At 44.4% G+C, this 27,627-nt stretch overlaps 1 protein-coding gene across 9 annotated transcripts in view; it reads left to right on the top strand.

Moving 5' to 3' along the window:
- The window catches only part of LOC137439457 (sodium- and chloride-dependent GABA transporter ine), a 202,490-nt gene extending 174,881 nt beyond the window's left edge, over positions 1-27,609 (top strand). For 7 of the 9 annotated variants that reach the window (XM_068135220.2, XM_068135219.2, XM_078768563.1 and 4 more), the window contains 4 exons: positions 2,497-2,596; positions 20,049-20,149; positions 21,182-21,349; positions 26,672-27,609. In XM_068135220.2, coding sequence (XP_067991321.2) covers positions 2,497-2,596; positions 20,049-20,149; positions 21,182-21,349; positions 26,672-26,812 — 510 coding nt within the window. In that variant the 3' untranslated portion in view covers positions 26,813-27,609. Of the gene's footprint in view, positions 1-2,496; positions 2,597-20,048; positions 20,150-21,181; positions 21,350-26,671 lie in introns of those variants that run through there. The other 2 variants (XR_013621459.1, XM_068135221.2) reach the window with 2 other exon arrangements.
- Positions 27,610-27,627: the final 18 nt, after the last annotated feature.

The following is a 27,627-nucleotide window of genomic DNA, read 5'->3' as shown; positions in this document are numbered from 1 at the left end:
ATTCTGTTGAGAAATAAATATGTGCCATGATAGAATAAAGATTAATGTTCATATCTGTCTTTGTCCCATTCGAATACCTTTACCCGTTTTGGAGAAAAAGACTGGGAGGCATTACTTTTCAACACACTTTTGTAGTTTTTAATAATTATGAAGCTTTGACTGTTCACGTGGTTTACTCAACACACCAACTCTTTTATTCTTAAATAGAGGGTATTGTGCAGACAACCAATCGTAGGAACCAATCGTGCAACCAATCGTCGTGCGAAGTCCTTCCTTGGCACACCTGAGCTCCTCACCACGTACAAGGCTTTCATCCGCAGCTCAATGGAATACTGCTCTCCCCTCTGGGCTGGTGCTCCTGCCTCACACCTAGCTCGTCTTCACGCTGTTGAAAGCAAAGCATTCAGAATCATTGGAATCTCCCGTGATGAAGCTAACTCCAAGGGCCTCTCACTCACTCACCGCAGGCAGGTTGGTGGTCTTTCCGTCTTCCACCGACTCCTCTCTGGCCTTGCCCCCCCCCCCCCCAGCTCTCTCTGGGCTCTGCCCCGCAAATATTCCTACAGGTCGCACAAGATCTGCCTGCAACCCTCTTATGGTTAAACTGCCAAAATCAAGACTCTCTGCTCACCTTCACTCCTTCATTCCTCTTTTCTCCCACCTCTGGAACAAACTCCCTCACTCTCTTCAATCCCACTCCACCCTCCAGGTCTTTAAAACAGCTGTTCACCACCATCTCTTATCTTCCCCCATCCAAAACCTTGATCTTTTCTATCCCCGATAATTTCACCCCAATTCCACTTTTTGAAATACCAACTTCTGTCCTGGAAGTCCTTGGTGTCCTTGTATTTTATACTTCTGCCACACTCCTCCCCCCAAGCCCTCTCCCTCCCACACATCTCCCTGCTCTTAAATGTTGTGTGCCCTCAAGTGTTTGTGTGCTTCCCCTTCTCTTGTCTTCCGCTCCCTCTTTTTATATATTTTGTTTGTCTGGTTGATTTGTTTGTGAAGTAAATGTCAGCTTTCACGAGCCTCGATTTAGTATACAAAAAAAAAAAAAAAAAAGATGCAGGAGGAGGCCATTCGGTCCATCATGCCTGTGCCACATCAACATCAGACCAGTTTATATAAATAAAAAAGAAAAATGCAAACATTTAGGGAGTGGGTGAAGGTACTTTTTGGGTGAGGAAACACACCATCAACCATACACCACCACTTGATGAGACCCCACAGACAATGCGCCACACAGATGCATGCAAGCACTCATCCATACTCGAGCTCCCTAAAAGTCCTGCCAACATATCTCTATCATCCTATCTCAAATACTTCCAGGTACCTATCTAATTCCAATTTCAACTTATCTACTGATTCTGCTGCGACCACCTTTCCAGGGAGACAATTCCATGTGTTTAAGTTACTCTTTGCGTAAAAGATCCCTGTCTTATGACTGGCTTAACTCTCCTTTTCTTTACTCCCAGGCCATGACCCCAGGTCCTATCACTGTCTACTGTGCTGAAGAATTAGTCTGCACTTTTGTTGATACCCTTCATTCTTTTAAACATCTCTATCGTATCCCCTCGTAACCGCCTCCTTTCTAATGTATAAAGCCCTGACTCCTTCAGCCGCTGCTCATAGCTGAATCTAGCTAGGCCTGGAATCGAACTCGCATTCCTGCGCTGAACCCTCTCTGTGGCAGATATGTCCTTCCTAAGTTGTGGTGACCAAAACGTCACGGAATACTCTAAATGTGGCCTCACTAAATTACTATACAACACTAAAAGCACCTTTTGATTATAACAGATGCCCCTATGAATACAACCTGCCACGCTATTTGCTTTAACTATAATCGTACATACCTGACATTGTCCTGTCTGCTTACCGCTCTCCCTGCCTCACAGCTACTCTTTTCTTCCCATCACCAATCCGGTTTCATTTCCAGGTAGCTACCTGACCAGGCACTCCATGAGTGCTCACCTTGGCTAACAACCTTCTATATGGCACCTTATCAAATGCCTTCTTAAAGTCTACATACACTGTGCCAACTACCATTCCCTCATCCACCCAATCAGAAACTGCTTCACAGAACACTAAAAGATTTGTTGGATAAGACGGACCTTTGGTAAGCCCATGCTGACTGCCTTTAATTAGTTTGAACACATTTAAATGGTTCCTCATCTGATGTGTAATATCTCCAACACCTTCCCCACAACTGAAGTCAAACTAACAGGTCTATAGTTCCCAAATTATTCTCTGGATTCTTTCTTAATTAATGTCTGCACCTCAATCAATATAATTGCATCAAAAAAATTCTGTCTGTGGACATTTAAGCGGAAGCAGACAGAGTCCATGGTTTCTGTTTCTGACTCATCCCGAGTGGGACCTGCTATACGAAACGATTCATATAATCACCTGAGGACATTATTTTGCTTGGTGCAATGTTACAAAAATATCTCACTGACGATCCTTTGGTGGTTTTTTTTGTTTTGTTTTGCATAGGCCGGAATCTATTTCTTCCAACTTGTGGACCATCATTCATCCGTTGTCACCCTTGTGTTTATTGCTTTCTTTGAAGTGACTGCAGTCTGCTGGCTGTACGGTAAGTCCCAATTTAATCAGTGCTCAGAAAATGCAGGAACGAAAGCTGTTTCTTCATTTTTTTTTTCCCCCCCCCACTGTAAAATGATGTTTTATGACGAACGGTCAAGCATTGATTGCATCATGCAAAGTATTCAGATTTGGTGTTATTTCCTCCAATATTAATTTATAAACTTGCATTTTAAAAATCTTTGAGCTAAGGTTCAGTGGAACTTGTATATAAATCACATGCAGGACAAATACATTAATAGACAGTGTACTTTAGTGTTTACTACAACAATATTTTGAGGGTCGGTAGGAAAGTAATGCCTCTTATTTTCAGCTCGTCTACCACAAAGTTGTCAAGAAGATCTGTTACACCAATAACGATGCCCAGTAAGTCAGTCCATCTTTCCATCGGTTATTCTCTGGATTCTTCCCACTCCTCCAAGGTTGCTCAATGGATCGTTTTAAAACATGGCACGATGATTCATGACACGATGTGCAAAGACTAATGCAGCCATATTTTTTTTCATTTCCATCCATGTGGTGAGATAATTAACTAATTAACTCAAAATGTAATCTATGTTGGTATGTCCATCACATATCGCGAGATTCTGTCATTGACGTTTCCTCGTTATTTAATTTTAAACCCTTAATACTCTTAATTTAAATTTAAAGCCTGGTGTTGGCTTAGCGGTTAGGGTGCCGGCTTGGGATCCTCGGATCATAAGTTCGAATCCCAGTCGATCGCTGAATTAACACCGGGGGGGGGGGTTGACTCAGCCTGTCATCCTTCCAAGGTCGGCAAATTGAGTACCAGCTTGCTGGGATGAATGATCACGGTGTGTACCCCGGTTAGAATAGGTACACCGTATCCCTGCACATCGTAAGAGGCGACGAAGGGTTGGTGTCAGGAAGGGCATCCGGCCATAAAAACATTGCCTCAAACAGGGAACCATGATTATCATGGGACCCGCAAGGCTAACCCCCCGCTCTAGTGGGGAAAAATGGCCATAAAACGATCATTCATTCATTCATTCATATTCATTCAATACTCTTAATTTAACGTCTTAATTTAATTTGATCTTCATAATTATTATTTTATTTAATATCTTGATAATACCGTTGAGACCCTTTAGAACCCTAACATCCCAAAAAACCCCATTAATCACCTCATGCAGCCTGACTACGACCTCCCCTCCATCAGGAAACAAGCGTCTGTCCCACTTGGGAATATTCATTCAGTTTGTAACCAAAGTTTCATAGGAAAGCTGCACAACATCACAATTAAAGGTTTGTATCTCCCACCCACTTTATGTTGATGGGCACTGTGATCAGTCACGTGACAACATCACACTTTAAAAATGGCTGCCCGCTAGATGTATGTACGAAGCAGAGAACAGTTAATTAATTTCTTACTGTGGAAGAGGTGCCTGCAGTGGATATTCCTGGGCATTTAAAGAATGTGCATTGAAATTCTCCCATTGAGGTAAGCATTGTTAGACATTGGGCAAAGCGTTACAAGAGTGGTAAAACCGATATTGATGGCAAGTCTCGAAGTAGTTGGCTGCAACTAGGGTGACACTGAAAACGTTGTCAGATTGATGCGCTCATTAAACAACATTGCGGCGTTGAAATTGAGCTGTGTGAGGCAGTGGGTATTGTAAAACCAGCAGGCATAAGCACCATACAGGAACTCAGATATCTCAAATATTTGTGCAGTGGGTCCCAAAATGCATGGAGAAGAGGAAGAGGTTGTTTTTTGGGTTTGTTGATCTGGAGAAAGCATTCGATAGGGTTCCACGCAAAGTATTGACATGGGCATTGAGGAGGTTAGGAGTGGAGGAATGGTTGATCGGAGTGGTGATGGCAATGTACAAAAGAGCGCGCACGGCTGTGGGGACGAAGGACGGGAACAGTGGTGGGTTTGGGTTTGGGGTGGGGGTGGGAGTGCATCAGGGGTCGGTGCTGAGTCCACTGCTGTTTGTGGCTGTGATGGAGGTGCTGGCTCGGAGCGTGGGGGAGGGTTTACCGTGGGAGTTGTTGTATGCAGATGATCTGGTGTTGATTGCGGAAAGTATGGATGGACTGAAGGAAAAGATGAACAAGTGGAAGGAATGTATGGAGACAAAAGGTCTGAAGGTGAATATCGGAAAGACGAAGGTGATGGCAAGTGGTAAAGCATGTGGTGAGGTGGAAAGAACTGGGAAGTGGCCGTGTGCTGTGTGCAGGAAGGGTGTTGGAGTGAACTCCATTCAATGTACAATGTGCGCTGAGTGGGTTCATCAAAAATGTAGTGGTCTGAGAGGGTCATTTACCAATGTGGCAGCTACATTCAAATGTAAGGTGTGCACAGAGGGAGCTGCAGATGGAGGAAATGTTGAGTTGGATCTTGGAGGCGGCGTGAAGCTGGAAGGTGTGAACACATTTTGCTACTTCGGAGACATGCTGAATGGAGAAGGCGGATCAGACTCGGCAACGGTTGCTCGAGTGAGATGTGCATGGAAGAAGTTTCGGGAACTGAGTGGCGTGCTGATGAGGAGGAGAGTGTCGCTGAAGCCGAAGGGAAAGGTGTGCGCTGCATGTGTGAGAAGTGTTATGATTTATGGGAGCGAGACATGGGTAATGAACGTAGAGCAGCAACGAAGGCTGGAAAGGGTGGAAATGCGAATGGTTCGATGGATGTGCTGAGTATCGTTGAGAGAGAGGAAGACAAATGATGAATTGCGAAAGATGATGGGAATATTGCCTGTGATTGATGCTGTGAAGAGGAACAGGTTGAGATGGTTTGGTCATGTGTTGAGGAAGGATGAAAGTGACTGGTTGAGAAGAGTGATGGAAGTTGATGTAGAAGGAAGTAGAGGATGGGGAAGACCGAGAAAGACTTGGCTAAAGATGGTGGAAGAAGAAATGTGGGCAAGGGGGTTAACAAGGAGAGATGCAGAAAATAGGGCAAAATGGAGAAGATTGTCATGGGGACTGCAAGGCTAACCCCCGCTCTAGCAGGGAAAATGGCCTTAAAATGCATGTTGTTGTTGTTGTCCCAAAATTGTTGATGGAAGAGCAAAAACAAATTTTGAAGATCATCTTTTTTTTTTCTTTTTTTTTTGTATACATAATCGAGGCTCGTGAAAGAGCTAACATTTATCACACAAACAAATCAAACAGACAAACAAACAAAGTATATAAAAAGGGGAGCGGTAGACAAGATGGGGAGAGAAGGAGAAGCACATAAACACAACATTTGAGAGAAGGAAGAAGCGGGGAGGACGCTTTGAGGAGGAGGGGTGAGAGGGGGGGAAATGGAGAATAAATGAGGGTGGGCAGATTTGAAGGGGAGGGGCGAGGGGGGAGTTTATAAGGGGAGGGGTTAGGGGGGAGTTTTGTAGGGATGGGGCAAGGGGGGTGATTTGAAAGGGATGGGTGATGGGGAGGATTTGGAGGGGAGGGGCAAGGGGGTAGATTTGGAGGGGAGGGTGATGGGGAAGTTTTGGAGGGGATGGGTGATTGGGAAGTTTTGGAGGGGAGGGGTGATGGGAAAGATTTGGAGGGGAGGAGTGAGATTGGATTTTAGAAAGTGTGCGATTAATGGGAAACGAACATTTATTGCAAAATGAGTTTCTTGTGACCTTTGAGTCAAAAATACGTTTAATGACGCTGGAGGGGGGGGGGGGGGTGGTGGAGTGCAGGAGAGTTTAGGGAATGTATGAAAGAGGAACTGTAAGAGATGGAATTTTTTTTTGGAATGAATACATTTGGTGAGCAATTCGAAAGCAACCTTTTAAAGAAGAAGAAGAAAAGTGTTATAATATATGACAGAATACATTACTTCAGGGGAAAGTTTAAACATTTTTAAATTGAGCAGTGAAAACTATGTGGGGAAATAGGGGTGAAACACGTGATCGAAGAACGAACGAACGAAGAAGAACAACGAATAAACGAATAAGAACAACGAAGAACAGCGAAGGATTTTTTTTTTTTTTTTTTTTTTTTTTTTTTTTTTGAGATTTTAAACAAGGTAGTATGGGGTGAAAAGACTGGGAAAACTGAGAGAACGGAAGTAAATTGAGCACCATCGACAGACCGCTGAGAGAAAAACAAAGCTCAAGGTAGGACACGGCAGCCTACAAGTGCAAGGCCTCAAAAGATGCGACACGAATTAACCATCGATTTTCTATACAGGTATGAAAAATTAACACCGAGAATCTTCCGAAGGACACACTAGGTACACACACCGAAAGATAAATACAGTTTCGACAAAAACACAATTGTGAACAATTACTTAACTTCGAAAGCGTGAGCGCGTGGACAGCTTCGAAAAAACGTGACCTCGTCGACAAAGATCTCGCGAGATCTGCATTGAACTCTTCGAAAATTACGAAGCTTAAGGTGAGAAATTCATATCATGCATAATCGATCACAAGCGACCACCATTCCGACCACCACCACCAGAGACCAGCGATTCGAAAAGATCATTGATGAATACCAAAAAAAAGCACAGGGCCCAAAACACTGCCTTGGGGAACTCCAGCCTAACCAGGAAGGGGAGATGAGATAATTCCAGTCAGGGCTACACGTTGACTACGACCGAAGAGGAAGTCTTTAAGCCATGCATGGAGATTTCCATGGATACCATAAGAGGAAAGTTTGGTGAGCAGAGCTGGGTGCCAGATCGTATCGAAGGCATGAGATATGTCAAGGGAGACCGCTCTAATTTCCTGTTTGGCGTTGAGGGCCTCCATCCATTGCAATGCTTTAAAAAATATGTAATTGGCTAAGTAGAATTGAGAAACTAGACCATGCAAAAATGCAATCTCCTGTGTCCATCTTTTCATCCTAAAAACAACTGTGCAGCTGCTGTAAAATCACAATAATTACCCAGTCAAGTAGTTTGAGTTTTGTTGTTCATTTCTATATTTATTTTGTTTTTGAGGCTTTGTGATGCCACCAGCATCTCTCGGAGCATTGTAGGTTCTTGCCTTTTGGATTAATGAATGTGCTTGTTAATGGCAGTCCTTGAACGTATTTAGTTTGTCTGCACTTTGCAAGTCCATTACCTTTTAGATACCTAGTACCTAATATTACTACTCTATTTTAAGCATACTTTATTTGATTCAAGTTGAGGGAATGAAGAGGGCCACAGATTAGAGAGGTTTCTGACATGAGACACGTGGCTTTTGTTGAGACATACGGAGCTTTTGTTTGTCAATGAACTTTTGGACGTGGGTTTTTCTACGTGTTCGTCGAATCCCCAGCTGTCATTTCTACATCGTTAAAGACAATCTTTCCAAACCTGATTCGTCATGTTTTCTGTTATATCTTCTTTAATGTGATGCTGTTAAATTCCGTCCAATATTCCATAATAAATCGTACCTTGTTTGTGCTGATTTTGTTTTTGGGAATTTTTATCTTTGTGTTCAAGGCCTACTCTAGCCACTTCTTGGATAGCTGGTACTGTGTGTGCATACACGGTATCTTTTTGTCTCCCATCTTCTCCACTGTATCCCTCCGATCTTCTCCATGTCCCTTCCTTCCCATCTTCTGTGCGTCCCGTCCCTCCCATCTCCTCCCCGACCTGCTCCTCCAATATCCCCTGCATCCTGCACCCTCCCACTCTCCCCCACCCTCGATCACACCCCTCCCATCTTCCCCTCCAGACCACACATTCCCAGCCTCCCACCTGTCCTGCACACTCTCAATGCCTTCTCCTATATCCCTCACTGTGTTGAACTCATACATCGAAGGTCTCTGCTCCATCCCTACAGATCTCTCAATTCAGTCTGCTGCTGACAGCATGGTCAACATCTTTTTAACAGAATCCTTTCTCCCACAGAAAGTCAATGACTCCTTTGTATCTCTCCCTAGCTATTGTCTCCTCTAATTTCATAGGCCTGAACCCCACCCTGGCTGTGAAGTTGCGATCTTTACATCGATAACTCAATTTTTCACTGTCCTGCTGATATACCTACCAACCCTCCAGGAGTACCTATGGTCGTGACTTCTCCTCCACTCCCACCTCTGCTTTCTGTGTGATGTACCATCCTCTATCGTGACGACTACATCACATCTCCGTCTCAGACAACATGGACCAACTTTTAACTACTAATCCCAAATCTTTCTCGTATGTGGCGATTTCAATTGTCACCATGATAATTTGCTGAGTGTTGGCACCTCTCTCACCAGTCATGGCACTTCAGCAAAGGACTTCTGTGACTCCATTGAACTGACTCGCTCTGTGAACTTTCCCACCCGGATTTTTCCCAATAGCAAAACCTCCCTTTTGGACTTGGTGATGACAAACGTCTCCTGCTCCTCCTCTGCTCCAATTGGTTCATCTGATCACGTGCTTGTGAGAGTCAACATCTCTCTAGATATTCTCAGAGCTGCCTCAACGCTGTTGAGTCTGGCATTTCACTCAAGCTGATTGACAGGGACTGCAACAGCCATCTCTCTTCAGGACTGCTCTCTCATATCTACTACCCCTGTTGTTAACATGGCTTGCTCTCTCTCATGCTCAGATTAGTCATATCTCATCTTCAGTTATCCTAGTCTTCTTCTCACCCATGGTACACTGAAATGGTGGTGAGGTTGTTGCTCTGAAACAACTTGCCTTCTCTTCCTGAAAGGCAATTCCGACCGAGGGCAATCTCAGTGCATACCAAAAGGCCCGCAACAAGTGTATCCACTAGCATTAGAGCCAGAAATCAACATCTGTCCAACCTCAAGATTAAACATTCAAACTTGTTTCCCTCCTCTAAAACCTGGTGGTGCCTTGTTAAGTCTGTCTCTGGTGTATGCGCCACTTCCATGCCTTCCCTCTCTACAAATGGCACCACAGCCGGCTCTGCTTGTGAGAAGGCCAAATGCCTCAAGCCTGTGTGTGCTTCTAAATCTTGTCCCTAACCCTCACTCTCTGTACCTACCTTCCCTGGCATACCCAACTGCTCCTGGGCTGTATGTTTTACACCTGAGAAGATGTAAAAGTTTCTGTCAAGCCTCGGCTCTGACTCTGCGACTGGATAGAATGGCGTCTGCTCACTTGTCCTATAAACCTGCTCTGCTGCTCTTGCACATCCTCTCTCTGCCTTTGCACCAGGTCATCTTCCATCTATTTGGAAATCAGCCAGCATCACCATTACATAAAAAGGTTCAACAATGGATCTCCTAAACTACAGACTTATTGGTCATGGAATTAATCATCGCAGTTGAGAGGAATTCCTCCCTTTTCTCCAACAGCCTCATTTCAGATCAACAATTTGGTTTCAGACCAGGTAACTCTACCTTGAACATGCAGCTTCTACTCCCCCAACAATGTATCGAGGCCTTCAATGCCAGACATAAGATCAGGGCCGTCTCTCTGGACATATATTGAGCTTTTGATGCTCTGGCATCCCACCTTGCTCTCCAAACTATTTGCCTATGGTATCCAAGGCCTTTCTGAGTTGAGTACCAGTTCCAGTTCCAATTGAGTACCAGTTCACTGGTAATTCCCTGTTTATCGTAAAAAGGCGACAAACAGGGTTGGCGGCAGGAAGGGCATCCGGCCGTAAAACATTGCTTCAAAAAGGGGACCAAAAAACAACAACAACCACGGTCCCCGAAAAGGCCAACCCCTGCTTTGCGGGGAAAAATGGCCTCTAAACGGTGGTTTTATCCAAGGCCTTTCTGGTGTGTACCCCGGTTATCCAACCGGTGTGTACCCCGGTTTAGAATAGGTACACCGTATCCCTGCGTGTCGTAAGAGGCGACTAAAGGGGTTGGCGTCAGGAAGGGCATCCGGCCATAAAAACATTGCCTCAAAAAGAGAACCATGACAATTACGACTACATATGGGCAGGGTACAGCCCCAAGTACCCCGTGGGGGACCCCACTCCCTCTCGTCAAAACTCAAGGTGGGGAACCCGATCGAAGCAAGGGTGGAAATCATTCCATTTATGACGACGAAACGTCTGATGCCCGACGTGGAGATCGCTTTCTGAGGTTTGGGACATGGAATGTAGGGACAATGACAGGGAGATCAGGAGAAGTGGTGGAAGTATTGGTCAGAAGAAGAGTGGACATATGTTTTGGGCAAGAGGCGAGATGGAAGGGAAGTGGTGTGAGAATGGTGAAAGGTAGGCAGGGACAGAAATACAAGTTTGTGTGGCAAGGGTGCCTGGAGGGCATGAATGGTGTTGGTGTCCTGTTTTCTGAGGAGTTTGTAGACAGTGTGGTGAGTGTGACTAGAGTGAGTGAAAGGTTGATGATTGTGAAAATGATGATTGGAAAGCTCTTGGTGAACATAATCTTGGGATATGCTCCGCAGGTTGGTCGGAGCGATGAAGAGAAGGACAAGTTCTGGTGTGCTATAGAGAAGCTGATGGAAAACGTGAAAGATGAAGAAGCTGTTGTGGTAGGAGGAGACCTAAATGGACATGTGGGAAGGAGTATGGAAGGTTTTGAGGGAGTTAATGGGGGTTATGCATATGGTGTGAGAAATGGACAAGGTGAAAGGATTTTGGAGTTTGCTGATGGAGCTGGTTTGTTGATTTGTAATACTCAGTTCCAGAAAGAGGATAATAAGCTTGTTACATACACGTCAGGTGGGTCGACGACAACCGTTGACTACCTGCTGGTGCATAGGTGAGATAGGGGGCACCTCCGGAACACAAAGGTGATCCCGGGGGAGGAGGCTGTTTCACAGCACCACTTGGTTGTCTGCGACATAAGGGTGAAAGGTGCGAGGAGAGCTCGGCGGGTGAAGTACCAACCGAGAATGAAGGTGTGGAGGTTGAAAGGGGTGACAGTGAGGGAAGCATTCAAAGAGAAGCTGAGTATGGTAGAGGATGATGTGGTTGAGCTTGAAAGTGGTTGGATGTCAATGAAAGATAGTCTGTTGGGAGCTGTTGGTGAGGTATGTGGATGGACAAAAGGATCACCGAGGCACTCGGAAACGTGGTGGTGGGATGATGAAGTTGGAAAGAAGATTGACAAGAAGAGGAAGAAGTTCAAGGAGTGGCAGAAGGCGAGGGTACGGGAGCAGAAAAAGCAGAGCATGAAAGTTATAAGGCAGCCAAGAAGGCTGCAAAGAAAGAGGTTGCAAAGACGCAGGGGGCATGGAGGAAAATGTTCAGAGAACGCTTAGATTCGGAAGAGGGTCACAGAGCGGTATTCAGGATTGCAAAGCAGATAGCGAAAGAGAGGTGTGATGTGATCGGGGTGAGTTGCTTCAAGTATGAAGTGGGACAAATCGTTGTGGACCCAGATGGAATTGAAGGAAGATAGAAGAGATATATGGAAATACTGTTGAATGCAGAGAATGAATGAGATGGCAACATCGAGAGTAACCCAGTTTTAGGACCGGCAGAGAAGATAACCGAGAAGGAAGTTGAGGAAGCGATAAAAGCAATGAAGAGTAGAAAAGCGGGAGGGCCGACGGGAGTTGTGGGAGATATGTTGAAGGCAGCGGGAAATTGGGGTGTGAAGAGAATGACCGAGATCTGTAATCTGGTGGTGAAAGAAGGCCGCATTCCAGTGGATTGGGAACTGAGTACCCTCGTCCCTCTATACAAGGGGAAAGGTGACCCTCTGGACTGTGGCTCGTATTGAGCATGGAATGAAGGTATTGGAAAGGGTGTTGGAGAGGAGGATAAGAAAGAAAGTGAAGATTGACGAAATGCAGTTTGGATTTATGCCAGGAAGAGGAACGACAGATGCGCTTTTTATTGTGAGGCAGTTGCAGGAGAAGTATATGGAGAAGAGGAACAAGTTGTTTCTTGGGTTTGTTGATCTGGAGAAAGCATTCGATAGGGTTCCACGCGAAGTATTGACATGGGCATTGAGGAAGTTAGGAGTGGAGGAATGGTTGATCAGAGTAGTGATGGCAATGTACAAAAGAGCGCGCACAGCTGTAAAGACGAAGGACTGGAACAGTGGTGAGTTTGAGGTGAAGGTGGGAGTACATCAAGGGTCGGTACTAAGTCCACTACTATTTGTAGCTGTGATGGAGGTGCTGGCTCAGAACGTAAAGGAAGGTTTACCGTGGGAGTTGTTGTATGCAGATGATCTGGTGTTGATTGCAGAAAGTATGGATGGACTGAAGGAGAAGATGAACAAGTGGAAGGAATGTATGGAGACAAAAGGTCTGAAGGTGAATATCGGAAAAACGAAGGTGATGGCAAGTGGTAAAGCATGTGGTGAGGTGGAAAGACCTGGGAAGTGGCCGTGTGCTGTGTGCAGGAAGGGTGTCGGAGTGAACTCCATTCAATGTACAATGTGCGCTGAGTGGGTTCATCAAAAATGTAGTGGTTTGAGAGGGTCATTAACCAGTGTGGCAGCTACATTCAAGTGTGAGGTGTGCACAGAGGGAGCTGCAGATGGAGGAAATGTTGAGTTGGATCTTGGAGATGGCGTGAAGCTGGAAGGTGTGAAAACATTTTGTTATCTAGGAGACATGCTGAATGGAGAAGTTGGATCAGACTCGGCAACGGTTGCTCGAGTGAGATGTGCATGGAAGAAGTTTCGGGAACTGAGTGGCGTGCTGACGAGTAGGGGAGTGTCGTTGAAGCTGAAGGGAAAGGTGTATGCTGCATGTGTGAGAAGTGTTATGATTTATGGGAGTGAGACATGGGTAATGGACGTAGAGCAGCAACGAAGGCTGGAAAGGGTGGAAATGCGAATGGTTCGATGGATGTGCGGAGTATCGTTGAGAGAGAGGAAGACAAATGATGAATTGCGAAAGATGATGGGAATAGAGCCTGTGATGGATGCTGTGAAGAGAAACAGGTTGAGATGGTTTGGTCATGTGTTGAGGAAGGATGAAAGTGATTGGTTGAGAAGAGTGATGGAAATGAATGTAGAAGGAAGTAGAGGATGGGGAAGACCGTGAAAGACTTGGCTAAAGATGGTCGAAGAAGAAATGCGGGCAAGGGGGTTAACAAGGGGAGATGCAGAAAATAGGGTAAAATGGATAACATTGTCATGGGGACCGCAAGGCTAACCCCCGCTCTTGCAGGGAAAATAGCCTTAAAATGCCTGTTGTTGTTGTTGTGTATCCAAGGCCAATGCCATGCATTGCTTCTTGACTTCTACTCTTAAAGCCAACGTCTATCTTACAATGGAATATGTTCATCTGTTCTCCCTATCAAGGCTGGAGTTCACCAAAGCAGTGTTCTGAGCACAGTCTCTGAAAAATCCTCTTTATAATTGTTGATGATGACTCCACCCTATGCCATGACATCCTCCAACCTTCCGACAGACAGGCTGCAGCCTCTTCCCTTTCTTCAGATATTAAAAAAAAAAATCACAAACTGGTCACAAACACTTGGAAAATGTCTTTCAATTCTGACAAATCTCACACTCCTCACACTCTCTCTCCTAAAGGACCACCTGGAACCCCGCCTCTCCCTCCTCCTCCCCGCATCTACTTTCTTAACAATAATCGAGGAAGTTTGGAAAAAAAAAAAAATCAAACTCCTTGGTCTCACTATCAGCTCGGATCTTTCTTGGGAAAACCACATTCCAAGATTGGCCTTCAAAACCAGTTGCTGGCTGTACATCATCCGTCTGTAGGACCTGTTCAGTAGTTTCCTATTTTTTATAACCTGTGTGATTGATTTCGAAAGCAGAGATTTATTTAATGAGAATTATTAAATACAGTACTGCATATTGAAAAAAAAAAAATCTTTCCAAGTCTGAATACTTGCCATAAATGGCCTTAAAGTGTTAAATGGCCTTAAAGTTTAAATGGCCTTAAAGTGTTTGCAATAAATAAAGTTGTGGCAATTAATAATAACTAGTGTTACGTGCTCCTCCCCGACCCCCTGGTCACGGTGTACCTCCGAGAGAGGAGTCACGGCAGAAAAATGTGTTATTCTGTATGTCAAAGATCAATGGTGATGCCACACCAATTGTTACTCACAAAGAAATATTGTATTAAGATCACACAAGAATAACAGTACAACAATAATATGAATCAAAAGTACAATCAATATCCTATGATGGTACCATCAGTTTTGTAATATATAACTCACTGTGCTCCAAGTGAGTGAAACAAGAACATCCCCAATGTCTCTAATCCCCGGCTTCAGGCCAGAGTCGATCCGCTCCAACGATCGACAGATCAATGTCCAATCGAGACCAGAATCCCGTTCGGATGGCAAGTACAGTCCCGCTGCCAAAGCGGGGCAAATGCGCCCTCAAGGCGACTGGGAAATCCAAAGGCACCCTCAAGGCGACGGAGAGATCACACCCTCGGGTATGGACGTTCCACCGCTCACAGTTGGTGAACCGCAAATTAATCTTCAAAAGCCACATTGCACACACGCACCCCAGATACGTCTGAAAGCGGTGAAAACTGCTGACGAAGCAAAGAAACCTTGCTCGACGCGCAAAGCGCGCGAGTCAAAATGGCCGACGGCCCGTACTCGAGACGCAACGGCCCGACGATAATTCTCCTCGGAATCCACCACCAAAAACCTGACACGCAGGTTGATCGGTCACAGCGATGACAACTCTGTCGCAAGAATCCCTTTCCTCGGAAACCCGAAAGTTCGCTAGTGACTCCCGTTCGACAACGTTTGCTTCAGAACTCGGAGCAGCTCGGCTTTCTTGTCCGACTCACTCGCTCCGCCCTCTTTTCTCTTCTTCCTCCTCGTCGTCCTGTTCCGGTTTTATTTAAAACATTAACTTTTAACTTTTGAAAATAGAAATATCTATTTCCTTTAAATGACAACAATAATAATACATGGAATCAGAAATGTTTACAGTGGATGAAAACCACCACAACGGAAGTGACGAATCCGTAACACTAGGAACACAATTTCCACGAGAACCCGACGTTAATTGCAAGCAAACGCAATATGTGTCACCTCCGCCATCCACCTTTTCACCCTGTAGAATCAAAAGTAGACACGAAGCGAATGTTTATCTCATTTTGTATGAAGGGCAATGAAATATGAAGGCTATGTGGGCCAAAACCCTCAATTTTGTGAACAATGTGATTTTAACCTTTGACTCCTGTGAAATTGAAAGGAAGACACTGGACCAATTTCTCATGGGCTGTGTGCGTTTTTCTTTCGAACCCATAAAATTGGAACAGGAGTCCAAATCTTAAATAAATAAATAAAGAGTTAAAGGTATTGTTACGTTTATGGGGGTAGGTAAGAGAATACCATAGGAAAGGTAGAATTGAATAGGAAATAGCATGGACTGTGTGACACATAGGAGCATCTCGGTGTACATAAGTAGGGAAAATATAGATCGATGATGCTGTTAGTAGTAGGGTTTAAGCTTAATTTCCCCTGTTCGTGATACCCTCTGTGGCCATCCCTAACATTTCAAACCACTGCTGGCTAAGCAAAGCAGCAGCCGGCTAGTATTCACGCTCCATGGACAAGATACGGCAAGGACCCGCCCAGGAGAGGCAGAGCTACAATGGTCCATTGGGCGAGGGACAGGACCGGCAGGAACCTCCTCCCCCATTTCCCGCCCCCTCCCGAGTGTTCCAGCCAGATGACGTCGGCGTGCGCGAAGAGAGGAAGCTTCGCGACCGCATCAAGAAGCTTCGCCATTTTTGCGTCCTTGGAGGAGAGCGTTTTGTGTGGTGATTGTGAGGGAGCTTTGACTGCTGGGCTCTTCGGGGGAGCTGAAGGCTGCGCTGTCCTTCCCAAATGGAGGAGTTGCATTAACAAGAAAGGAGAGGAAACTTTGTGAGGAACTGGAGAGAAACAGGGCTGTCTTCACCACTCCCCTCACTCCCTGGTGCCCTCGGTGTTTGGTTTCGCTGCGTTTTGTCCGTGGCTCCTGGCTCCGCCAACTGCCGACCGTCCAAAGGATCCATTTTGGGCCAGTTAAGTGTCAGAGATAGACTTTTATTTTCTTAATTTACCCTGTGTGCGTGTTTGAGTCCATATGGGGGTACCTCAATTTAGCATTTTTACCTCAGCCTTTATTTTCGTTATTTTCATTCCGTGCCTTATTTTCTTGTAAATAACTATCGTTACATTTTCGTTGTCATGTTCTTGGTTGGGTTTCGAAATAAACCCGTGTGTTCGTGAAGATAAACGCTTTGTGCTTTTTCCATCCCGCGCGCGTCATAACCGCCAGATTGGGAGATTGCGTCGGGAGTTAAAGCTGGTTCGGTCCATCCGTCCATGGCTGGCGATGACTAGCTGCGGGTGCGACAGTCTGTTGGACCAGGTATCTCCTAACCAAATTTGATGAGGGTTGGCTCAGAAATGAAGGGATGTCATGCAATCATGATATTTAGAAATAAAGGAAAAACAATGTGTCCACTCCCTTGATGAGGTGCGGCATCTATACAAGTAAAAATTTGAGAATTTGTGCTTATATAAAATGTTGGAAGCATTTCGTGTTAAAAGTGGTTAAACAGGTTTTTTAGGATAATTCGAGGGTGCTGAATTCAAAAATGCTGTTTAACCGGTTCAATTTTGGAGTCTTAACCTTCAAATTGTAAAAAACAAAATGCCCACCATTTTCAGCATATTTTTTGCCATAACTTGAATTTTAAGCAACATAGAAGGCTCAAAATAGTGGCAATACCCATGTTTGTGATACTGAGGATTCCAAATTTACTGTTACCTAAGTTGTAACTAGTTTGGTTTCGCCGCCATGTTGAATTCCAAGATGGCCGCCATATTGATCATCAAGATGGCCACAATGTTGGATTTAAATACAAAGAAACAAATTGAAATATAGTACGCCTGGAGTCTTTTGCAAAGTGTGCTTTGGACTATTTTGAAAAGCGAGTAAAATGAGACAATGAAGGAATTGTGGTCTTGTGGTTGAGTTACATACACCTTCGCCTTCATGTGACCCCAGAGGAAAAGGTCACATGGGGTCAGGTCCGGTAACCGTGGAGGCCATTCGATCGCGTGATTCATAGCCACTCTTTCATGGAAGAGCTCTCCGCCAGTATGTTATCTGGGTTATTGACATGTATATTGATTATACATGTATTGTATACCTGTGATTGTAAACACTATTAACGCCCTCTTGCGGGCATTACTGATATGTGACTCGGTCACGGGAATAAACTACATGTTAACACCGCATTAACGAAGCGAAGCACCACTGAGGCACCTTTGCATAGGTGCCCAGTCTTGCTAAAATCCTTTGACGCCCATACTTCACCCCCTTACTTTGATGCCACCCATGGATGTCAAATTGTGAAGTTTGCGGTGAGAAGTGGTTCAGAAATGAACATGATAAGTGAGTCGATGGCTGAGGTGTTGGTTTTGGATATCGTGGTAGACGAATATGGATATGATGATTATTTTCTGAAAATAAGAAATGAGTAATTTAAAACGTTAATTGTAATTTGTTTTCTTTTTCATTACAGGTAGTGCGATAACTCCCTCACCATGGATGCATTACTTAGCCTTAAAAGACCAGTCCCAGTTTCGCTCAACCTGTGCATAATATGCCAAGATATAAAGACAAACGATAAACTGTTTGCTGCCATAGAAAAAGGCCTCAACACATTATCAAATGTTACCCACGAGCGACAAAAGTTACGACATGTCAAGTACAAGGATGCAGTTGACAGACTCTCAGAAGCCCTGAAACACGACTCTAAAAAACAACTAGTTTGGCATAAATCATGCTATGCTATGTATACAAACAAAACGAAACTAGATAAACTCAAGGCGGACTCATTGGCAGAGAGTAGCCCGTCCTCTAGTTCATCAGCATCAAGAACAGAAACCCAACCTTTCTCATATCGTCGTAGTAGCTCACCGCCCATTAATTGGGAATTATGCATGTTCTGCCAAGAGGACAAGGCCAAGCAGAAGTTGACTTCAGTCACCACCTTCAAGAAGAGCACTGAAATATTGGAAGCTTCTGAGTTTGAAAAAAAAATGCGAGTGCGTGTTGCTGGTGTTAGTGACCTAATTGCCGCGGAAGGAAAGTACCATCTCCTGCTATGTGCAGTTCACCAGAAAGACAACCCAAACTAAACAGGATTCTCGACATGCTGATATTGCAATGCTGTGGCTTTGCGATGAGCTCAAGTATTCTGCTGAGCACGGTCATGTATTAGAGCTAAAAGAAGTGTGGAACCAAAGTGTAAGAAGCCAAAATACATTCCCATCCACAAACTCCACCAGAAACTGCCACCTTGCCAAGTGGAAGCGTTGCTGCCATTCCATGCAATTACTGGTTGTGACAGTGTGTCACAGCTTGCTGGCCACAGCAAAAATACAGCCTGGAAGGTGTTTCAAACACACAGCCAATTGTTGACAGATCTAGGCACAGAAGATATCACTGAAGAAGTAATCAACGATGCAGAAAAGTTCATATGCCGTCTTTACAAGGTACCCGATGATGTGGACAGATGCGACAAGGCATGTGTAATACTCTTCCCGCACGTGTAATACTCTTCTCTAAGGGTTGTCCACAGGAGACTCTGCCACCAACATCAGATGCAGTGAGACTACACATAAGGCGCGCACATTACCAGGCTTTTATTTGGAAGCGCGCAACCATCGCTACTCCAGTACTCCCCCAAGTAACAGACATGGGATGGACATACATCGATGGGAACTTGGTGCCGAAGTTGATGACGCTATCTCCAATTCCTAAGGTGTGTCGCGAGATAGTAACATGCGGATGTACCAAAGGATGTATAAATGGCCGTTGCAGCTGCAGAAAAGCTGGGCTAACATGCACAGGAGGATGTGCATATGCATACAACAGACAACTAGAATGCAGAAACAGAACAGACTAAGATAGACAGGTAAACATTTGAGAATGCCAATATTGAGCTATACGGTATTTATAAAGTATAATTACTAAAAGGCAGCCATTTTGGAACTTTACCCCTTTTTTAAATGCACTTTAGAAATGATTTAATATCATTTTTTTTGTTCTAAAGAAATGAAAAGCACATTTGACCAGTGAAAGTGATGTACATAAAAAAATACAGCCCAGAAATTACCAAAAATATGGCGGCCATCTTGGAATTCAACATGGCGGCGAAACCAAACCAGTTACAACTTAGGTAACAGTAAATTTGGAATCCTCAGTATCACAAACATGGGTATTGCCACTATTTTGAGCCTTCTATGTTGCTTAAAATTCAAGTTATGGCAAAAAATATGCTGAAAATGGCGGGCATTTTGTTTTTTACAATTTGAAGGTTGAGACTCCAAAATTGAACCGGTTAAACAGCATTTTTGAATTCAGCACCCTCGAATTATCCTAAAAAACTTGTTTAATCACTTTTAACTCAAAATGCCTACACTATTCGAAAATTCTCAAATTTTTACTTGTCTAATCTCAAAAAGTGCATACACCAAGCTAAGGTCGTGAACCCTTTGTCCTGCATGATAAATGTGCAACAACCTTCACAAGTCTGAGAACATTCCAAAAGTTCTGATTAAGCATGAAGTGATTTGTTAACATTCAAATGACCTTGATGAACATTTAACTTTTTGAGACTCTGATCAATTGGGTGATACTTGTTGCAGGAGTTCCATTGCTGTCGAGAAATGTTGAAGAAATGACCGGTAAGAGGCCTGCACTGTTCTTCCGAGTGTGCTGGTACTTTCTTTCACCCTGCCTTGTCACGGTAAGGTATTGTCCAGCATGGCACAAATGTTTTGCTCTATTGTCTCAAGCTCTCACTTTTTTCATATACAAAATTTAGACTCGTGGGAAAGCAAGGTGACTGGGGATAGAAAGTAACACACCAAGTGGAACAGCAGGTGGATGCTGCAAGGTGATAAACGAACAGGGAGGGGGAAGTAAACATAACCTGAAAATGGAAAACTGGCATTGAACAGACGTGGAAAGGAGGTTTCACAAGTTTGAGAAGAGAGAATCTAAGGAGCGGAGGTCGGCATTACACCTGGATTTTGGGAGTTTTGCGAGCAAGGGGTTGAACCTAAAAACAATTACCTGTATAATGCATGTGAGCTGGAGGGACGAGGGAGGGATGGAGAGAACATATTTAGATTCTACAGAATCCAGGAGAGACAGATGTGATGCTGGGGCAGCAGTTCATAGAGGACAGCCGTACTCCATCGGGTTATGAACCAGGCCTTATTGGCTGTGAGTCGTTCTGATTTTCCAAGGAATGGCTTGAAACATTGGAGAATGGCCAGTCTGAAGCTAATCTTTGGAGGCCAGCTTTGCTATATGGTCTGCCCAGGAGAGATAATGGCTGATGGTGAGGTCAAGCAGTCGTTGGCATGGAAATAGACAGGTCCGTTCATTTGCTAATCCTTCCGAGTAACAGGATGAGACTGAAATTTACTTAGATTGATGGACGTGTTCCATTTGTCAGACCAGCATCTACCCAATTGCAGATCAGCAGAGAGTGATGCAGCTGCCTACCTTTTAGTGCAATGGAGGGTACTGGTACTACTGTACAATGTTGATTCATCTGCCCACAATGTAGGGTCGTGTCGGTAAGCAAGGTCTCTTTATCCTCTCTCATTTGTTGTATGTTGTAACCAATTATTTGAGAATGAACAGTGGACATTGATTTACCTGGATTAGTCTTACAAGTATTTTATCAGTGTTTGTGTGCTTTTGTTTTTATTATCAAAATAAAAGTACCATCGTTTATTAATTTTTGTGTGTTGTGGTGCAATTTCAGATCATGCTCATCTTTAGCCTTGTCCGGTACGAACCTGTACACTATGGAGACTATACCTACCCCTCGTGGGCGGTAGTGCTTGGCTGGTTAATAACCATCTTCTGCATCATATGGATTCCCCTGGGCATTATCCATACACTCGCTACCTCCCCTGGCACCCCTTGGCAGGTGAAGGTGCAAACTGAATCAAGGCTTGCAGTGATTTTTGTGATTCTTCAAGTTTGTATTTATGTGCATCACTTGATTATTCTTGAAAACAAGCATCAATTAAAGTATTACCTCTGCCACCGAAGGTGGACGGAGTATGTGTTTTCACCACTGTACACCATTTCACCGCCACTACAAATAACAACAACAGTTCATTTTAAGGCCATTTTCCCTGCTAGAGTGGAAGTTAGCCTTGCGGTCCCCATGACAATCTTCTCCATTTTGCCCTATTTTCTGCATCTCCCCTTGTCAACCCCCTTGCCCGCATTTCTTCTTCCACCACCTTTAGCCAAGTCTTTCTCGGTCTTCCCCGTCCTCGACTTCCTTCTACATTCATTTCCATCACTCTTCTCAACCAGTCACTTTCATCCTTCCTCAACACATGACCAAACCATCTCAACCTGTTCCTCTTCACAGCATCCATCACAGGCTCTATTCACATCATCTTTCGCAATTCATCATTTGTCTTCCTCTCTCTCAACGATACTCCGCACATCCACCGAACCATTCGCATTTCCACCCTTTCCAGCCTTCGTTGCTGCTCTATGTTCATTACCCATGTCTCGCTCCCATAAATCATAACACTTCTCACACATGCAGCATACACCTTTCCCTTCAGCTTCAACGACACTCCCCTCCTCGTCAGCACACCACTCAGTTCCACTTCACCACCACGGTTTGTTCATTGAAAATCGAATGTTTTTCAAGAATATTGGTTGTGATCACGTGTTATTTTGTCTGTCTGTTTGAAGAAGTTTATTTCAACCCTCGACTGATTCTGGAACTGGACCTCAGGTGTTCTAAAAACTCGTGTGCATCAGCTCGCATGCTCTATAAGCCTGCTCTGCTGCTCCTGCATATCCTCTTTCGACACTTTTCACATTATCATTTGCCCGAGGTCATCTTCCATCTGCTTGGAAATTAGCCAAAATCACTGCATTACATGAAGAAGCTGCAAAAACTGATTTCCTTAGCGAAAAACCTATAAACTTACTTCCATTCATCAGCAAGGTCATGGAATCAATCATTGCGTTGACATGAAATCCTTCCTTTTCTCCAACCATCTCATCTCAGATCACCAATTTGGATTCGGACCAGGTCACTTTACCTTCGACATGCTGCTTCTACTCTCCCAAAAATGAATGGAGGCCCTCATTTTCAGAAATGAGATTAGGGCCGTCTCTCTGGACATATCTCGTGCTTTTGATAGTCTGGCATCCTACCGTGCTCTCTAAACTATCTGCCTATGGCATCACAAGGCCAACTCCACACATGTCCTCCACTGTCATAGCCATGGGTCTCTCAACGGAATCCTTTCATCTCTCCCTGTTAAGGCTGGAGTGCCCCAAGGCAGTGTTCTCGTCCCAGTCTGATTCGTAATCGTCATCAATGATCTCGCTGACTCTTTCTTTCATCTTTCAGACAGACAGGTTGCAGCCTCTCCCCTCTCTTCACTCCTTGTCAAAATCACAAGCTTGTCAAAACTTGGAATATGTCTTTCAATCCAGACAAATCTTACATGCTCACTGTTTCTCTCTGAAAGGACCGTCTGGCAAACCATGCCATCTACTTTCCTGACAATCCTCTTGAGGAAGTTCTGTCTCGCTGTCAGCCATGATCTTTCATGGGCCAACAACATTTCAAAGTTGGCCTCTGAAGCCAGTCGCTGAATGGGCATCCTCCATCGTCCAAAGTCCTTCCTTGGTATACCTGAACTCCTATCCACCTACAAGGCCTTCATCTGCAGCTTGATGGAGCAATTCTCTCACTTTTGGGCTGGCTCCCCTGCCTTACAACTTGCGCAGCCTGATGCCATGGAAACCGAGGTCATTGCAGTCTCCCTTGTCAAAGGTGAGTCTGTGGGCCTATCACTTTCCCATCACAGACAGGTCGGTGGTCTTTCTTCTACTTCCTCTATTCTAGTCTTGCACCCTCTTATCTTTCCATACTTTGTCCTGTCCCTCCACCACCAGGTTTCTGCAGGTCACACATGGTCCACCACCAACCCCCATCTGGTGAAACTCAAAATCCAGTATTTTGTGGAAATCAACTTTCACATTCTCTTCAATCTCATTCCTCCCTCCAGGTCAAGACAGCACCTTCCAAATTTCCAGTTTTTCCTTCCTGAGCATTTGTTTCTGTATCTATCTTGGCCACCCCATGCATCCTCTCCTTTTTTTTTTTCTCCCTACTTCCCTTATTTGTCCAAGTCCCTCTCCATTTTATCTTTCATCCCTGATGGTGGTGTTTCCCCCCTCTTTCTACTGTTACTTTTGTTGTGTTGCGTTCTGATCCATTCAGTGTTCCCGCTCTTCCATGATCCTTGTCCTTGTACAAAAAATATTGCTCCGAGTAGCATCAATGGCTGAAGGCATGGCTGTGCCGCTGAGGCAGCACCCTCTGTATGACATGGCAGGTATTTGAAACTTAACTCGGGTGCAGCGATAGCTTGCCTACTCTTTGTGAAGGGCACCACAGGAATCTTTAATGTCTATCAGCTATTCCTGGCAGATAGGTCGTGCAGGTTTAACGTCCATCCAAGGGACAGGCACGCACGCACTCTCACACACGCACTCTCACACACACACACACACACACACACACACACACACACACACACACACACACACACACACACATTGATGCATCGCTCTGCTTGCAAGACACAAGGATGACAGTTTGCAGCTGGGCTGAGATTCAAACCCAGACTGCACAGCTACGAGGCTGGTGTGCATACCTCTAGGCATCTAGGGAATAGGCCATCCTGCCAGCCCAGAGGGTGTTATGAAGGCTAGGCCACACACTATAACAAGGTACAGAAACAACTCGGCAAAGATAGATACTACATCTCCAGTCACGGAGCTGATCGGTAAGCTCTGATGGCTGAATTTATTTTTCTGAATGGATTGGAGACTCAATAAACACTTGAACATCAATTGTCCGTACAATGCCTGATAACAAAGATAGATTTCTGCATTATAAATTTAAAATCCCAAAGCAAAGCAAAATAGTATAGAATAAGCAGACCAAACGTGAACCTTTACTTTCGTTATCTCAACTTTATTGATCAAGCACAATATTTAACTCAACAGGGCTAGTGGCAGGTTTACAAATGGTGGCAAGCTTATGAATGTCCTCTGTGATGGTGTATCCCTCGAACAGCACAGTGCCATGATCTGGAGAATGGCATTGAGAATGAGAGAGAGGAAAAATAACCAAAATGTGGTTTGCAACAAAGGTGGTGCAATGAGTTGCTGTAACATTGAGTGTGTACCACTGGAAATCGTAGGGCGTGAACAATTAAGATGAAACATATATGATGCACCGTCCGCATTATAGCAGCAACCTGTTCCTATGGTCACGACGTTACAAGTTCTCGTAGCAGGAAAACGGTTAGGTTGTGCATCTCAGGGAAGTGGCCTACATTATGATGTTCTCTTCTATAAACAGAGCTTGGCGGAGTCCCGCTCACCTTTGAACTCGTGAGCTCTCGGCTACAATTATATGCAAGGTCGGGGCTCATGGAAGAGTTGGAACACGGAACAGAAGAAAGAAAACTGCACAAAGAGGGGAAAACACCAACTGCAGGAGTAGAGAAGCACTTTGAGGAATAAGATAAAGGAGAGGGTGAGGAGGACAAAGGGGCAGAAGAAGCTGGATACAAGCTCAAACACAGCAAGCAGTGGACTGAAAGAAGTGGATGGAGGGAAAATACATTTACATGGAAAAGAAGAGTTGGGTTTGGAGAGGGTTAATGACGGTAAGAAAGATCATGAGAATGGATTGGGGATGACGTGAGGAGGTGAACTGATATCTGGAAGCCCTGCATGCAATAATGAAAATAACTGAAGTGAACTGGTCCAGGTGGTGGCTTGTCACACTCGTGTAATCTCGAATTCTGCAACACGATCCTCTGAAACCATGTATGTGGCTATCTCAGCACCCATCTCTTCGGTTGGTCTCCACGTGGTATGAGACGTGGCTGGTTTGTTCTTTGTAGACACCGGGCTGTGTCTAGTAGATGCTTTGTTATAGTGGCAAACTCTCCATTTCAACTCTGAACAGCTGCACCGGCCAACTGTGTCGCTCCATGAGTCACGTCATTCCATGCCTTTCATACTACAACCCCACACTGACCCCTGCCGGAGGGAGGGAATATTACTATCCATGGCACAAAATGCATTTTCCCCACCTGCAGTCTCCCCCACAACCCCCACACCACTCCCAGAGGGAGTTGGTCTTTCTCGTAAAGACATTTCGGAAAGGTCCTTTGTACACGACACACCTTGCATATATACGCTTGAGGTTGAACATACGGGGGAGTATTTAGCTTGAAGTGCCATGTTGTTGCCCATTTTACTATTGCATTCACCTCTTTTGACTTGCACTGCCCTTGAATTAATGTTTTCTGGTGGTAAACGCAACTCTAAGAGCTTGGTTTGATCCTTCCTTGGTAGATGTAGACCTTGTTAAAACCTGTGTGGGGATGCCATCTATGAACCTGTTCGTTGGCGACGACCATTACATCGGATGAGACAATTGGGGGAAGTGAACTCCCTGTGCAATGGTCTCTCAGCCCATTTGTGTTGTGTTCATCACACACAAATGCCTGTTTGGCTTTTCAGGAGAGCGCGGAGTCCCTGTGGGTGTGTGGTTACGTGGGAGGATAACTTGCGTACTACATCTTGTCCTTCCACCATACACGTGACAATATGGTGATTTATTTGACCTCTCTCCTGCACCTCGTACCCCTTGGCCCCTCCTGCCTGTACCATCTGCCTGCCAAGTCCAACATAATTTTTATCAAACGATGCCTCAACCGAATAATAACAAGTATTTCCAATTTTAGACATACCGGTACTAAATTACTAACTCAAGTCCAGATACTTTATCCAGAGATTTTACCTTTGATGCAACAATAGATGCGAACAAGGTAAACACTTGATTTTGACGATCAAATATACCTTTTAATTTTTGGTCTGATGAAGGACTAACTGTCATGTAAGCTAGCTACACCTTGTTTCCCACAGCGACAGTAAACGTACTCCTTTAATATCATGCACATCCCCACCACCCCTGCTCCCCACCTCCGAGGATTGTGATGCCTACCCACTGATGCCAACCCTTCAAGCCATCTTTACGCATTACAAGTTTGGTTGAGATCGTCCAAGAAATATACTGTAGAAGTAGTTTGAACACACATCATTCACCTTTTTATAATATATTAGTTATAGCGACTTGTTTGTGCAAACGTTGAATTTGATCATTCCTTGTGTCTTTCAGCGGATGCGGGTATCTATAGTTCCATGCAAGCCGCAGCACCATGAAATCCAAAGCCAGCTTCACGTGAAGGAAAGTTTGCCCGACGTGTCCAATAATTGTGAACATAATTTAAACTCGAATGGTCTCAGTACTGCACTGTGAGTGATCCACATTTAAATTTGATGTATATAGTCTCTTGACCTTCAAGGGAAGGATGTAGGAAGTGCCTTTGTACAATTTATTTTTATTTAATTCTGGGAGCCCAGAGGGTCTTCACACAGAAGAGGTTTTTGAGTTGTTTGTTTGATTGACCAAAAGATCGATGCCTGTGAGTTGATCTGTCTGGATTCCTGATTATTGGTAGTATAGATTGAATCTATGTGAACGTGATGCAAGTTTTTGTGGGATAAAAGGTTTGCTATCTGGGAGGTTGACTCACGTGGTGCCAAATAGTTTGCTACCTGCCGGTTCACCAAATGCATCGCGTAAATGCCAACAACCGTATGGTTCAAAAATTATTGGGAACCGATACAGACTAGTTGTGCAGGACTATGTGTGATCACAGCTTAAAAGTTTCAAAGTGATCATTTTTCCTTATGGAAGTGTTCTTGCAATTATATTGCAATGGGATGAAGCTCCTCCAATGTATATATTTATGCTATCTCAAATGGTGCTCCTGTGACACTACTCATGACCGCACAACAACATCACACACAAATGCCTGAATGAAAGATGTTTGATTATCCTGTTTTGCTTTTCCCACATACCTTTGGGTGTCGTCCTCATATTGATGTACGCATGACTTGGAGTTTGTTGATTATTTCCCTTAGCTCTCCTTTTCCCTGATATTTTCAGCATTCCGCCATGCATGCCCTTCTCTGTTAGAAGGCCAACATTACAGTTCACATGTCACATTGATTCTATGACATCACTTTTTGAAATAAAAGAAAAAAACTTCACGAGAGATCGTTGAGTTT

The sequence above is a fragment of the Myxine glutinosa genome, chromosome 14 (genome assembly GCF_964187855.1).
Source record: "Myxine glutinosa chromosome 14, kmMyxGlut1.1, whole genome shotgun sequence".
In the NCBI taxonomy this organism is placed as follows: Eukaryota; Metazoa; Chordata; class Myxini; order Myxiniformes; family Myxinidae; genus Myxine; species Myxine glutinosa.
Note: the sequence above shows the minus strand (reverse complement) of the source record. Positions and strands in the feature narration are given on the sequence as shown.